This window comes from Engraulis encrasicolus, chromosome 2 (assembly GCF_034702125.1).
Source record: "Engraulis encrasicolus isolate BLACKSEA-1 chromosome 2, IST_EnEncr_1.0, whole genome shotgun sequence".
Taxonomy (NCBI): Eukaryota; Metazoa; Chordata; class Actinopteri; order Clupeiformes; family Engraulidae; genus Engraulis; species Engraulis encrasicolus.
In genome coordinates, this window is record NC_085858.1 from 47,227,803 (window position 1) to 47,243,500 (window position 15,698).

The following is a 15,698-nucleotide window of genomic DNA, read 5'->3' on the forward strand; positions in this document are numbered from 1 at the left end:
TCTCTCGCTGTCTCTCTCTCTCTCTTCCTGCACCGCTGTCTCTCTCCATTAAGTACATTCAACAGATGCTGTTATGCAAAAGAACATTTAATTAGGGGAAAACAGTCAACTGTCAAGCTATACGTCTGTTTCTCTGGCTCTCTGCCTGCCTGTCTGTCTGTCTGTCTGTGTATCTACATATCTGTCTCTCTGTACCACTTGTTGCATCAGGTGGCTGTTCGAGGACCGAAGAGGGAGTGAGAGAGTGACTGAGTGCGGCCTGATGTTCTTCCTCCCCTCCCCTCTCCTCTCCTCTCCTCCCCTCCCCTCCCCTCCCCTATCATCTCCTCTCCTCTCCTCTCCTCTCCTCTCCTCTCCTCTCCCCTCCTCTCTTCTCCTACCCCCTCTCCTCTCCTCCACTCTCCTCTCCTCTCCTCTCCTCTCCCCTCTCCTCTCCTCTCCTCTCCCCTCCCCTCCCCTCATCTAATTCCCCTCTCCTCTCCCATCCTCTCCTCTCCTCTCTTCTCCCATCCTCTCCTCTCTCCTCTTCTCCCCTCTCCTCTCCTGTCCTCTCCTCCCCTCCCCTCTCCTCTCCTCTCCTCTCCTCTCCTCCGCGTCCACCTCATTTCCCTTGCAAATGGCCCTCATGTTTCCCAGCACAGCACTGTGAGGAACACGCCGTCCTACAACCCCCCCCCCCCCCTCCAGCCCCCACCACCCTCCACTGAGTCTTGCTGGTTCTCAACCTTTTTTGAACAAACACCCCCTTGGCCTCATCACAAGCCTCCCAACGCCCCCTTGACCTCATCATAAGCCTGACAACGCCCCCCCCCCTCTCCTCAGCATTAAAAAAACCAATGGACTAATGCCCCCAAATGGCAACTAAGCACCGCCCCCTCTGAGTTGAATCCTCAACGCCCCCCTAGACCTCTCCAACGCCCCCCTGGGGGGCTGTACCGCCCCTGTTGAGAAACACTACTCTACTCCATCATTCCCCACCAGCACTCCATCTTCCCCCACCAGCCCATCTCCCCCCATTAGTCCCCGATCACCCCTCCCCACACACACACACAGTCTCTCTTCCACCTCCCCTCCACTTTCCCCACCAGTCTCACCATCCTCCCCTCCATCACTCCTCTCCCACCTCACCAGTGCTCCAGCTTTCCCCAGCATCCTCCCACCAACCAACAACACCCCTCTTATCCCCCTTCACGTACAGCCCCCTACCCCAACCAACCAGTGCTCCAACTCCCCCCCAGCCCCCCCCACCGCCAGCCCCTGGAGAGCCCTGTGTGTGTGTGTGCGGCGCGCAGGCTCATTAAAAAGGATGAGACCATTGTGGAGGTACATCATGCGCCGCTCCCAGGGTTTGGCTCCCGAACCGGACAATGGCCGCCGACATTACAGGCAGTCCATTTGGTTCTTCCTCCTCTTGTTCTTCAGCTGTGACGTCTTATACAGCTCCCCCCTTCTCCACCTCCACTTCTTAACTTGCTTTTTTTCATATTTTATAATCTAGTGGTTGTTTCTTACTTCTTCATCATTCTCATACTGTACTCTATCTCTCTCTCTCTCTCTCTCTCTCTCTCTCTCTCTCTCTCTCTCTCTCTCTCTCTCTCACACACACACACACACACACACACACACACACACACACACACACACACACGCACGCACGCACGCACGCACGCACACACACCAAAGGGATGTGACAGATGGAACTTGAAGGCCTTTTATGCGACTCATGGGAAGTTTGTCGAATTCCATATGGAGGTCACTGTAAAAACGTGTCTATCGCAAATGTCGATTTAAATACAGTGAGAGCTGGATGACGAGAGCGCGCGCGCAGAGGGGAACCGTGAGGGTCTGGTCGCTTCCCTGTCGCTTGTTGTGAGGGCGTTTTCTGGTGGAAAGCAAGGCGTCTGTTTGGCAGAGGGGCCTGTGGGAAGCAGACCTACACCTGATGCTCCGCTTTCACTCGGATTTTTTTTTTCATTTTCAGTACAGCTCTCCCGAGGCTCTCGTCTCGTCGCCCCGAATGTTCCCCGGTGAAATGAGACCCAAGCACCCCCGAAGAGCCTTTTCTTCCCTTCAGCTTGATTCACGTCTGTTCGTTCTCAAGAGTTCCTCCTGAAACTATTTGGCAAACAATGGAGAGAAAAGAGTTTGACGAAAAGAAAAAAAAAAGAAAACACGTTTTTTTCGCCTCATCACCACCCACACCCATCTGCTGTGTTATTGTCTTCTGTTTAATTATTATTTATCGTCGCCATACTTGAAGGGAGGGGGCTTTGGTTTGTGCTTGTCGAGTTGTTGGCGTTTACTTCCCCTGCTTTCCTGCATTGTTTAAGCGGAGCTACGATATGAAACGGTCCGAGGGAAATTCCTCCACTGCGTGCATCTAATGGCCCATTCAGTGCACTCTTAATGACTTGTCAGTTCCCCTGCCCTTCCATTTTCTCTCCAATTAATTCTTTTATTGCTGTCCGGATAAAGGGAGACAATAGCACGGCTCCGCGGCATAATGAATCATTAAAATTCAGCAGCGCTGCGCCCGGCCCTTGGCTCTCTCCCGCGGCCAGTTGGGGACGGCTGCTTGGCATGCATGCTGGTACTCGGTTTCAAACTTTGCCCAGTGGACCCTTACTTGGGTTGCGCACACACACACACACACACACACACACACACACACACACACACACACACACACACACACACACACACACACACACACACACGCACGCACCCACGCACACGCGCACACACACACAGAGGCGCGCGCCCGGACACAACGTTTCAATGAACAAGCCTGCGCAGGGTAGCCTACATGTCGGATTCAACTGGTATCCAGTGAGGAGGACGTGAGTCATTTCATGCCAACGCAGTTGCACTGTGTTGTTGTCGCTGTTTTTTTTCTTTTTTTTTTTAACACGCCCGCCCTTCGTTTAAAAATGCCTCAGCTGTCAAACAACGTATCCACGAGCTGCCCCTCGAGAGCTCAAGGAACGTCAGTGGTAACAAATGAAGCTGGAACGACAACTAACAAAACTTGAAGTATAATGGAGCAGATATTCTTAAACCCACATTATACTGCCCAAACAAATCGCCCTCCTCCGTCTAGATAACTTCCCATCTACCCATACACGAGTTTCAACTAATCTATTTTTCTTCTTCTTAGAGCCATATCTTGGTCTGTGTGCTTTTAAATTTCAGTATAGCAGAATAGCTGTCGTTGACGACATTTTCCATGGCACCGGCCTCCAGGGAGCGGTGCAGGCAGTGAAACACACACTCCGACCTGAGTTTGCGTCACACCGTCTCGAAGCCAAATCATGCGGTTTGCCAAGTGATGTATGCAAAGCTCGACGGTAATAGGGAGTAGTAGGCCTACGCATTTCCGCAAATAAAGGACTGTTAAGCGATGAAGAAAATATTTATTTTAACATTGTAGTTCCTCCCAACACAAAACATTCATTGTTCAGAGAAAAAAAGTATACGTTTATTTTTTGTTTTCACAGAAATTACCAACAAGTAAGGTTAGCTGTGCTTGTGAGGATATTCTAGTTAACATGGAGAAAAGAAACAGAAAACCCATGCATACCCATGGTCCTTCCTTTCAACGTACACTGGGGAAAATAAAGTTGGCTACGAACACTGTTTTAAAGGTGAGTGACAATGCAATTATATAAAGCAGGAAATAATTACAACATTGTAAAAAAAAAAAAACCAACAACAAAATCCACTCAACGACATTCGGATAGCACCAAATTATGCTTGAAAGTGGCAAGTATCCCAAAAAGCTGGTTTGATTATGTGTATCAACAGATGCATTCTGTAATAAAAGCTGTTAATTAAATAATAAAATTAAGCTTTAGACTTTCTGGTCATGGCAATGTAACATGAGGTTGTTTTTAACCTGGACAATGCATTGCAAAGTATATTAAGACTATAAAAAGGAAAATGGCTTGCATGTCTTGCACACACTGCCCGCACACAAGTATCCCACTTGTGTGGTGATTGAATTAAATAAAAGTTATTTCCTAACAAAAAAAATGGGATTGAACTAAAACACCCCAGAGACAGCAAATGAAAACAACTATATGCCAGACTAACGTATAGCCAAGCTGTCAATGTCAAGAAGGAACCTCACTTCTGTTTCGAGAAACGTGCTTCCCGCTGCGCAGGGAACAGCTGACCCCTCGAGCAAAAACGGAGCTGTGTTATCTTACCGCGTTTCCGTTCATCCCACATCATGACTAATCGCGATTCGGTAGGCATAGCATTAAGACACCTGTTTCATCGCATGGTATGTCTTTGGCCCCCACTTTATTATCTGGCTTTCAACAACCCAGAATATGAATATCGTGTGCAGGTCGATTAGTGTGACCGCGTTAGACAACAATCATCAATATTAGAGTGAGATAAAAAAGGCCTGCATTTCCTATTTTTGACACATCAAGCCAACCTCTCAAAAACATCTGTACAAGTAGGTATACAGCGGTAAAAGAACACATTTAACATAAATACATATGGAATAGTTAAAAAAGTATAGCTTCACTTTTAAAAAACAAACACAAATTAAGTTCATGGTCCCACTGCCAGAAGACAGTATTTTTTTTCTTTCTTTCTTTTTTTTTTTTTTTTTTCAAATTCACTCTGTACGATGGAGCCCTTGCTGCATTGTATTTTAAGAATATTTTATAATTGGTCCCAGTGCACATATTTCTGCATAAACTTTCTCCATCTGCCTCATCAAATCAGTTGGCCTGTTTTTGTAATTATCTCCTACACAAGTCAGCACACACACACACACACACATGGCCATAAAAAAGAAAAACACACACACACACACACCAACAGCCGTAGACGGGAGTTTGTGCAGTCTGTATGTGTGTGCGCATGCGAGTGTGTCTATGTGTCCGTGTGTGTGTGTGTCCGTGTGTGTGTGTACTGGACTGGGGGAGGGAATGCGGGAATGATGGCGCTCAAGTGGGGGAGGGTGGGGGTGGGGGGTGTAGGGGGGTTGTTGGTGACAGGTGGTCCTCACAGAGGATTTCCGTTGGCTGTTCAGGCACCAATATATCAAGTTCTGCCTTAAAATGTCCATACAATATAGGAAAGAAAAAAGAAAAGAACTGCATCGTCGTTTTTTTTCTGGCAAAAAATCAGCAGGCACTTCACTCTCCCTCTCTCATCATCACCACTCCTTTATCTTTTCTCCTCTCTAAATATCACTCTTTTTTCTCTCATTGGCAAACTGAGATGGCACAGAGTACCGTAGTAATGGTCTTCTTCCACGTCTTCTCCGTCCCCTGCTTCTCTTCTGTGAGTAGTGTACTCTTCTCTTTAGTGCAATATAGGACTGGCTGTACAGGCAGGCAGGCAGGCTGCGACTCCTGGGGTCCCCTGGGAGGCCCTGGCTGCAACAGAGGCAAACGAGACGAGAGAGTGTCCGGTCCGGCCAAGTCAGGATCAGGACCAGGCCTGGGGGGCCCCAGGGGACAACGGGAGGGGGGTTGCGGGGGGTGCTAGGGCGGGGGTGGTAATGGTGGTGTCCAGGGAAGCTGACCCAGGGGTGGGGTGTTATCAGTTGCCCTTGGCCCAGGGAGAGGGGAAGCCCAGAATTGGGTCCTCATTACATTGTATGCATTGACTTGGGGAAGGTGTGTGTGTGTGGGGTGGGGGTCCTCAGATCACATTGTCCCGGCCCCATGTATGGCCTGCTGGGGTCCTGTCTCTCAGGGCCGGGAGAGGGTGGTGTAGACGGGCTGCTCCCAGTTGGCCGTGGGGCTGTGGGAGGACTGTAGCGACAGGCTGTTGAGGATGGGGCTGCCGTAAGGCGGCCTCCGCGACGAGTGGAAGTACGGGTACTGGTAGAGGCCAGAGGGGTAGCCAGAGTAGGGGCTATAGTAGGAGCTGGAGCTCTGGAGGTCCGTATAGTCACACTGGGAACTGGAGAACGGCGAGGAGGCGGCGGCGGCGGCCGCCGCAGCAGCCACCGCCGAGACGGAGGACGAGGAGGAGCCGGAGGCCGAACCACCACCGTTGGCGGCGCCGCCGGACGTGGCGCAGGGCTGGGGCGGGTACGGCGGGTAGTCGGGGTGCGACGGGGAGACGTGCGGCGGCGGCTCGCTGTAGTGGCTGGGGCTCATCTGCTCCGTCTTGATCTGGGCCGGTCGGTGGCCGTCTGTGATGGAGGAGGAGGAGGGGGAGGGGGCGGACGGGCCCAGTGCGGCCTTGCGGCTCCAGGAGGCGGCAGCAGCAGCGGCAGCCGGGTTGGCGTGGTGGCCGTATGGGGAGCCGAACGGAACGCCGGCAGCTGCCCCCGTGACAGAACTGGAACCGTGCCCGCCGTGTCCGTGCCCATGCCCGTGTCCGTGCCCGTCGGGCCCGCCACCAGGGGGCATGTTTGCACCACCACCACCTGCGGCGGCCGAGGCCAGGTGACCGTTGAGGGGCAGGTACTGGTCGAACTCGTGCACGTCGAAGGCCTCCATGTTGGAGATGACGTCGGTGCTGAGCTCCGAGATGTCCACGTTGCTGAAGTCGATGTTCTGCCGATGGCCTACGACGACACCACCGCTGCCGTCCATCAGGCGGCGCCCCTCGTGCTTGAGGTCTCCCTTGGCCCCGTGGTGGTGGTGGTGGTGCAGGTCGGTCTTGGGGGTGGTGGGGGGTGTGGGAGGGCCATGCGGTTGACCTGCGGATGAGGATAGAGGTCAAAGATGGCGGTCAAGTCAATGGGGGTGATGAAGATGTCAGTGCGTAAGTGTCAGGTGAAAATTAGCACCATAAACGTTCCCCTTCCCCCCCTCCCTTTGGGCTTCTGATTTAAATGTTAAATCATAAGCAAATCCAAGAAGTTCATATCAGTGCTCTTCTTGATGTGTGATAGGCTACTGCGGCCGGCTCTTACCTGTGTGGTCTGGGTGATGATGCCCGTCGGCTAGTCCAGCCAAACCACCAAGTCCTGGCTCCGTCTTGTACATCTGGTGTCCCATCTCAGCCCCGGAGTCAGAGTCGTTCTGGCCGGGCTTCACACTCTTCCGTCGCCTTGGCTGGTACTTGTAGTCTGGATGATCTTTCTTGTGCTGGACACGTAGCCGCTCGGCCTCGTCAACAAATGGCCGTTTTTCACTCTCCGATAACAAGCTATAGCAACAACAACACACAACTGATTAATGACACAAATAATTGCGCGATATTTTTTTGAATTGTTGGATCACATGCTTTGCGATGGTTATGAAAATTATCACCGTAAAACAATAAACTCTCGCTGGACCAGAAGCCTACTAACGTGGAAGTGGAGATATCCTATTTTGCATAGGCCTACCTGTGCAAACACCATTATCAACTTGTCTGCCACTCATTTTATATTCATTACAGTTGGGGAACTTGTGCATAAAAACGTGTAGTTCATACATTATGCAATATAAAACGAGAAAAAATACAGTGGCAAAAAAAACAGCTCACCGCCAGAGTTTGCCAAGAGTCTTGCTAAGTTCTGCGTTGTGCAAATGGGGATACTGGTCGGCCAGCTTTCTGCGCGCAGCTTGCGCCCAAACCATGAAGGCATTCATCGGTCTCTTGACATGAGGTTTGTTTTTCAGGGAGCCGTTTCCCCGTGCGGGCATAGGGACCAGCGACCAATCGTATCCCTTCAGAACTTGTGAGACAGCGTCGCGGATGCAGGCGGGGAACCTGTCGTCTTCTTCGTTATCCCCCTTTTTGCCCAAACTGGCGAGCAGCGAGCCGTGGCCGTCGGAGCCCGTAGGGGAGCAGGGGGCATCCGAGTCCGACTCGTCTTCTTGGGACATGGAGCTGTTGGTGCCCGCTGGGCTGCAAGGAGGTTCCATGTGTTTCTTGTCGTGTTCCTCTGTCATCTTCAACATTGGGACAGGAAGCCAGGAATAATCCTGCAAAACGTCTCTGGTTGAGGAGGAATGTGAATGAGAAGCAAATCCAACTTGAAACTTGGACGGCGCCGCGCGTTACGCACTCTTCATCGTTTCCCAGAGTTTAGAGGGGGGGAAGATAACACAGCTATCTATTTTCCTCCTTTGGAGTTCTAGATCTGTCTCTCCTTCTTCTGCACTACAATGCAGTCTGAACGATACATACAGTGGACCAACGGAGGACTTTACTCGAAGTTTGAGCTTCAGACCCTCCCCCTCAATCTGATTGGCTTGCAGTTTTCTCCACATTCTTTTTCAATTGGCTCCGCAAGTTTACCAGCAACTCACCAGGCACAATTTCTCAAGTTATTTCTGTGGCTGTTTCACGTCGCTCATTTTCTCTCTAATGGTTTAATAGAGTTGAGCATGGCCGAGGCAGTTTTGCTTAATGCTGTATTAATTTAATGCAATTATCGTCGTAATAATTTAGCTCGCAGCATTTCTCAGATTATTGGACGGTGTCAATGGCTGATGAAAATTGGAAGGCATTATGTGTCATTATACATTTTTTTTACACTCCCTATTTAAAAGTGCGAAGCTCTGTAGTGTAATGCAATATCACGTGCCCCGTCCTCCTGTGGTAGTTTAAAAAAAGTTTAAATAGTCATTTAAAAGCTATGGATACCTGTAAAGTTGTCTCGGTGAGGCTTTAGATGCGAGAATTAGAAAACGTATAGCCTATCCGTTTTTTGGCTGCGTCTAGGCTAAATAGGCTACAACCATTGGAATCAATACCCAAAAGTCATGGCGAAACTAACAAACATTTATTTGCAATCGCAGAACAGCAGATACATGTGATCATACTGCGTTACGTACTGAACTAGATAAAAGCGCACAGAGAAACATGCAGATTATGCACCACACAAAGCATTTAGATGTAAACGCCCTGCTTTTGTTATTAAAATGGATTTTAGACAAACTATCTGAAATATAAATCCCCACCTTCCATACTGGTTGAATAGTATATTTTTACTTGATAATGACCCATGCACACAATAAAGTTGATGTCTTCATAAAATCAATTGCTACAAATAATTCTGAGTGAAATATGCATTTTAACAAAAATGTCCACAGTGCAATAATTCCAGATTTTCTGGAAGTTAATTCACAGTTGATTTATGGCTCAGCTAAAAATGCATTATCCCGTGACTGTCCCTGCTTCCTCCGTTTTTATGTACAGCCTGAGCACAAACACAGGCTTCACTTCCTACCAGCTCGGGGAGCTATCTCCAGGGACCAGCAATAATTGAAAACGGTAAGCGTTTCTGGAAAATCAGACAAAAGAACTATGGTGCATATAGTTTTTAAGTACGTGACATTGACTTTAGGACGCATTGGGTTGGTTAACTACCATCAGTCCTCACTCGATGCCTTAGGAAGTACATTCGTTAACAGTTTGAATTGTGCTGTTTGCAATGTTAACATCATCCTTCAATACTTAGGATGGTGGTGGATACAGGTGGCAATGCCTTTGCGCTGTCAGACCGTTTCAAACGACGTGGGCTACTTTGTTTATTCAGGGGAATTTTCACTTCTCTGCGGACTCACGCTAAGCAAGAAACCAGTTATGAAAGTCCCACAGAGCGGGGTTTTTACTGGGACACGCTTCCTTGCCCATGGCAAGTTATCAATTAGCATATGGATACGGGCCTCCCGTGCGCAACGAGGGCATGCGCACGAGAGGTAAAATACCCATCACCTTGACCGTGACAGTTGGCGCCAACCGTTTAAAGTACATAACCAAACACCATGCTTAAATGAAGCAGCAATAATTCAAAAATTGAGTATATTACTATGGACCTGAAAAACACTTTCACTTCTGTTGTAAAGAACGGAAAGCTGTCTTGCGTTTATACTGGACTGGGTGTGTAAACAGGGTCACCATCACCCAACATGCAGGAAGACACTGTCAATTCATGAATGCACTTGTTCATCGCAGTAGCCATATATTGCCTTTTTAATTATTGTGCCATCTTTACACTGGCTTTTCTATAACAATTTTTAAGCTGAACTGTTCTCTTACCTGCCTGACATTGCTCATGAACCATTAGGGTAGGAAGCAGCCATAATTTGAATGTAAGCAAATGAGTGAGGGGAATGAATGAGTGCCTGTGCAGCCACTGTAGTTGCCAGGTAAAGAATAACCTTGTTGTACTGAGACAAAGGGCTCTGTGAGTCTACGTGATAACATTGTGGCATAACTGACCGGCACAGCTCCTCCTCACCCACCTAAAGCTCTCTTTGTCAGCCCGGGTGTCTTTTGAGAGCATAGTTAGCTCCCAAACCAAATAAAGAGGAAGTCAGACTAAAACAGCAGATTGTTTGTAGGCAGCTGCTGCAGAGGGAAAAAGAGGAAAAAAACGTTTCACTTCATATAAAAGAGAACTTTAAAGTTGAATGTTACATAGCGACATAGAGAGGGTGACAGTGAACGAGAAGGGAAGCAGGAGCCAGTCAGAGAGAGAGGTAGAGAAGTGAGATAAGAGAGAGAGAAAGAGATAGAGAGAGGAGAGAGAGAGAGATTGAATCAGTGCCTTTGTTCGAGTCTCTCTTTGTGTCCATGTCTTTTGCAAAGTTGATTTTTATCACCGGCTTTCCCATGAAAAGACAAGGTATGTTTCACTTGGCAGACAGAGGAGCCAGCGAGCGCACAGCGAGCAGCAGGTGGGGATGACCCCAGAGCTCGCTCTCACAATGGGACTGGAGAGAAGCAGCGCATAGCATGGCGGATAGCTCACGTTTATGCGTGTGTGTTGTGTGTGTGTGTGTGTGTGTGTGTGTGTGTGTGTGTGTGTGTGTGTGTGTGTGTGTGTGTGTGTGTGTGTGTGTGTGTGCGGACTGTGGAGGTTCTCCGTGCCTCGGAACCGGCTGGAGGGATTGACTGATTGACTGACTGACTGGCTGGCTGGTTAAGGAATGCCTGGACGGGCCTCAGCACGTGTGGTGGTGGTGGTGGTGATGCTGCTGCTGCTGGTGGTTGCTGCTGATGTGTGTTGCTGGGAGGTAAGTAACTAACTGGATTTGTGTGCGGTGCAGTGAGGTGGACGAGGGCTGTTGCCCTGAGGGCATCACTGGAGCTCGGGATGAGACGCATGGGAGATGAGGGATGCCACTGTCTGTCTGTGATTTGTTTTCGTACTTTTTTTCTGGAAGGGATTTTGGTTGCATTGCTTTATTTTACTGTACCTGTTACATTTAGTAGGTACAGTGTTGCAAAGTATGGAACAACTTGCAACATTATTCACCTTAGGGTTAAGCTTAGAGTTAAGATTATTTATGTACATTACATGTTGACATCTGTAGTTACACTAAAAAAAGGCTGTTAAGCAGACAGAGGAGCCGCTTCTTTACCACTTTTTTTAACCAATTTTAAAGCATTTTTTAAAAATCCTTCATTATTGTCTTGTTTTAAATTATTTTAGTTGTCGCTGCTACTGGCCTATATTGAACAGCATCCCTAAGTGTGGCTTGTCTTTCCGTTATTTAATGTCTGAAGGAGAAAAAAAATAGACGAGATATTTAAAGTAGGCCCACCACACCATTTTGTTTCCTCGTTAACTTCAATGAAGTGTTTGTTTTTACTGATCTCTCACAGAGTGCAATGGAAGTTTCTTTGGCACTTCTACTCCTACTCATGTCAGTGTACATATGTTGCGTGTGTGCTGAAAGTACTGTAAACTTACAGATCACTTAGAGATCATCACTCAAGGATGAAAAGGGATGTGTGTGTGTGTGTGTGTGTGTGTGCGTGTGTGTGTGTGTGCGTGTGCGTGTGTGTGCGTGTGCGTGTGTGTGCGCGTGTGCGTGCGTATGTGAGAGCAAAAAAAATCAAGCAACAACAGAGGCTGGATGTAACATTACTGTTTTATACTGTGATCGCAATATTAGAATACTTTAGAAAAATCCATGTTCAACTCGAATATATTTTACTCTTTATATCTATGACCTTTTGAAATATACAGAAGAAGAATACAGTTCTTTATGATGCATTTGTTTTTTTGAAGACCAAATGGTACTTATTTAAAGAAAAGTGTATAATAAAAATACACAAAAAAATGTACAGATTTTATACACGTTATGACTGTGGTGGTAGACAGCCAAACTACTACCACACACACGCGTTAGGCCGCTAGCCAGGACACCAGCATGTATTGCGCAATGAAATCGAATAGCGCCAATAGCCTGAACAATAATTTGTTTCTGTGGATAGGGGCAGTAGGATCAAACTGTCGTCCTGTGGAGTCCCAGCAATAGGTATACAGTACACATGGCTTGCATCCCGCATTATGCTGAGACTTAACCTTAACCTATGCACTGAGCCAGGCATGCCTCCATCCTTCCCTCCATCCGGTAGGGGTGCGGAGAGAGAGAGAGAGAGAGAGAGAGAGAGAGAGGGGTAGGTAGTGAGATTGGGGGTGGAGGGTGGGGTGTCATGCCTCACCTCACCTCAGCGTGCCTCTCTGGAGGAAGGAAGTACCTGGTCAAAGAAGTTAGGCGAAGTTGAACTTAAAGAGGGGGAAGAGGACAGAGGAAAGGAAAGGAAAGGAAAGAAAAGGAAAGGAAAGGAAAGGAAAGGGGAAAGCCCTTGTGTCGTACAGTTGTCTCCGGTGGGTAAAAGCTATAACCACCGCCACAGGTCCACGTGGACTAACGAGAGGTGGAAGAGGGGGAATGGCAGAGAGAGAGAGAGAGAGAGAGAGAGAGGATGTGTGTGTGTGAGAGAGAGGAAGAGAGGAAGAGAGAGAGAGAGAGAGAGAGAGAGAGAGAGAGAGAGAGAGAGAGAGAGAGAGAGAGAGAGAGAGAGAGAGAGAGAGAGAGGATGTGTGTGTGTGAGAGAGAGGAAGAGAGGAAGAGAGAGAGAGAGAGAGGATGTATCAAATCCGAGCTGGCCGTGGTCATCAGAAAGTCGCATCTCATTACGCGTTGCGGGCCGCGGTGCAACTGTAAGGGGATAGGGCTGCACAGAGGCAAAGAGGCGCTCCATCTCCCTCTCTCTCCCCCCCCCCTCCATCTCTCTCTCTCTCTCCCTCTCCCCCTCTCTCCCTCTCTCTCTCCCCCCCTCTCTCTCTGTCTCACTCTCTTTCTCTCTCGCTCTCTTATTCTCCCTTTCTCCCCATTCTTCAACACCCTCACTCTTTTTCTCTCGCCCTCCCCTCTCTCTCTCTGTGTGTCTCTCTCTCTCTCTCTCTCTCTGTCTCACTCTCTTTCTTTCTCTCTCTCTCTCGCTCTCTTATTCTCCCTTTCTCCCCACTCTTCAACACCCTCACTCTCTCTCTCTCTCCCCCCTCTCTCTCTCTCTCTCTCTCTCTCTCTCTCTCTCTCTCTCTCTCTCTCTCTCCCTCTCTCTCTCTCTCTCTCTCTGTGTTTTTGTGTTGGGCTGGAGAGAGTGCTATTGGCACCTCCTAATCAGCTCCTGTTGGGCAGGGACCTGAATAGGAGCAGGGGATTTCTGGAAGTCGGAGGACATAGAGCAGGGAGCAGGCGAGCAGGCCAGCCAGTGAGCGCGCACTGGAGGAAAAACTGCTTTGCTCAGCAGAATAGAAGCAAGAAAGGAGCGGTGTGTGTGTGTGTGTGTGTGTGTGTGTGTGTGTGTGTGTGTGTGTGTGTGTGTGTGTGTGTGTGTGTGTGTGTGTGTGTGTGTGTGTGTGTGTGTGTGTGTGTGTGTGTGTGTGTGTGTGTGTGTGTGTGTGTGTATTATACGCCTGTGTGTGTGTCTGTGGGTATGTCTGTATGTGTGTGTGTGTGTGTGTGTGTGTGTGTGTGTGTGTGTGTGTGTGTGTGTGTGTGTGTGTGTGTGTGTGTGTGTGTGTGTGTGTGTGTGTGTGTGAAATGGCAATGGGAGGGATCAGATTTAGGGTCACAATTAATGCAGGAGAGAGAGAGAGAAAGGGAGAGAGAGAGAGAGAGAGGGAGAGAGAGAGAGAGAGGGAGAGAGAGAGGACAGGGGAGTGTGGCGCGCCACAGCGCGGGCTCACAGCTGGTTTCACTTGCTGCCAAGTGGTGGGACAGAGCAGGACTGGACGGGTGAAATATCAAACCGGGCTTTTTTTTGTGCCAAAACTGGTCCTCCAGCCATCAAGAGAGACACAATGAAGCTTTTGACAACATTTTTTGTCATCTAATATGAGCTATTTTGACCCTAATAGCCAAAATGCTTCATTAATATCTGACTTTCTCGAAGCGGCCTACTGTAGAAGCATGAGGACTGATACCATTGAGGTGATAGCCAGGCCAGCCGAAATCATCAACAGTTAGGGCTGCACAATTAATCGAAAATAATCAAAAATCATGATAAAATAGTGAAATCGAAGTCGTGATTTCAATCGTGATTTAATCGTGGCAATAGTGACCTACCTTTGAGAGCGTCCTTGAAGCCAGAACATACTGACAGGCTGGTGTCTTTGGCCAGAAATCTGTCCACCTAAGTTTCATGCTGTTGCCTTTACATAATTATTACAATTTATTTCATTTTGCTCATCCCGTATATAATTAATTCTTGGTTATATTTCATCTTGTTATAATTTTCAAAAAAATCTGCAAAAAATCAATAATCGTGATTAATAATCGTGATTACGACTTTGACCAAAGTAATCGTAATTATGATTTTTTCCATAATCGTGCAGCCCTATCAACAGTCCACCGGGTAAATGCCCTGTATGCCATATGACCAATCCAGCCTTGAGACAGACGGATAGAAAGACGGACGGGAAGGCAGCAGCCGAGCAGAGTGGCGGTTTTACCATGGGGGTCTGGTGGCAGGAACGACAGAGTGGAGGATGGCAAAGATGGAGAGGAAAGAGAGGCAGAGAAGGAAAAGAGAAGGAGAAAGAAAAATGAAGTAGATGGAGAGAGAGAGGGGGGGGGGCGCGATGGATGGGGGTAAAAGCAAAAAAAGAAAAAGACAGCGCAAGAGAGGAAAGGAGAGGAAAGGAAAAGGAGCGGTAAAATGAATCCAGCACTTCGACCTTCACGGCTCCCTGTGTTGTGGGGAAGAGCACTGCAAGAGACTACGCTTCGGGCCCTGAATTTGTAATGAGAGAGAGAGAGAGGGAGAGAGAGAGAGAGAGAGAGAGAGAGAGAGAGAGAGAGAGAGAGAGAGAGAGATAGAGGGAGAAGGAGAGAGAGGGGGGGAAGAGAGAGAGAGAAAGGGAGAGGAAGAGAGAGAGAGAGAGAGGGAGAGGTGGAGAGAGAGAGAGGGAGAGGGAGAGGGAGAGAGAAATGGGAGGACTTGCATGAACTCAAAGTGTCCCAGAGAGGGATGGAAGGTTTTAATTTCAGTTGGGGCTTTTCGTGTGTGTGTGTGTGTGTGTGTGTGTGTGTGTCTGTGCGTGCGTGCGTGCGTGCGTGTGTGTGTGTGAGTATATTTTTTGTGACGGCTCCGCAGAGACAGCCAAGCCCTGCGCTGCGCTGCGCTGTGCTCTATTGGGGCAGCAGCCGGTTCTGTTCTGTTCTATTGTATTCTATTCTATTCTGTTCTGTTCTATTCTATTCTATTCTATTCTATTCTATTCTATTCTATTCTATTCTATTCTATTCTATTCTATTCTATTCTATTCTATTCTATGATATTCTGTTCTGTTCTGTTCTGCTCTGCTCTGCTCTGCTCTGCTCTGCTCTGCTCTGTTCGGTTCTGTTCTGTTCTGTTCTGTTCTGTTCTGTTAAGTTCTGTTCTGTTCTGTTCGGTTCTGTTCTGTTCAGGCTGCCTGTGAGCTTGTGGCCCTGGCCAGTGCGGCACTGTGTGGTCGGTGGGGAGAGCAATCCGCC

The 15,698-nt window shown here is 48.4% G+C and overlaps 1 protein-coding gene across 1 annotated transcript; it reads right to left on the reverse strand.

Moving 5' to 3' along the window:
- Window positions 1-5,569: 5,569 nt before the first annotated feature.
- On the reverse strand, window positions 5,570-8,071 carry LOC134439778 (transcription factor Sox-8-like). The gene is made up of 3 exons (XM_063189690.1): window positions 7,453-8,071; window positions 6,896-7,131; window positions 5,570-6,679 (listed from the first exon to the last, which is right to left on the reverse strand). Exons 1-3 carry the CDS (start codon window positions 7,869-7,871, stop codon window positions 5,718-5,720), a joined length of 1,617 nt encoding a protein of 538 aa, XP_063045760.1. The 5' UTR covers window positions 7,872-8,071; the 3' UTR covers window positions 5,570-5,717.
- Window positions 8,072-15,698: the final 7,627 nt, after the last annotated feature.

What these genes read in the sequence shown, in the direction of transcription:
- LOC134439778 (XM_063189690.1), bottom strand. Translation starts at nt 7,871, where the DNA reads ATGTTGAAGATGACAGAGGAACACGACAAGAAACACATGGAACCTCCT. An exon ending in ACTCTTGGCAAACTCTGGCG is followed by an intron (nt 7,132 to 7,452) that starts GTGAGCTGTTTT and finishes TTGTTGCTATAG; the next exon opens with CTTGTTATCGGAGAGTGAAA. An exon ending in TCATCACCCAGACCACACAG is followed by an intron (nt 6,680 to 6,895) that starts GTAAGAGCCGGC and finishes CCTCATCCGCAG; the next exon opens with GTCAACCGCATGGCCCTCCC.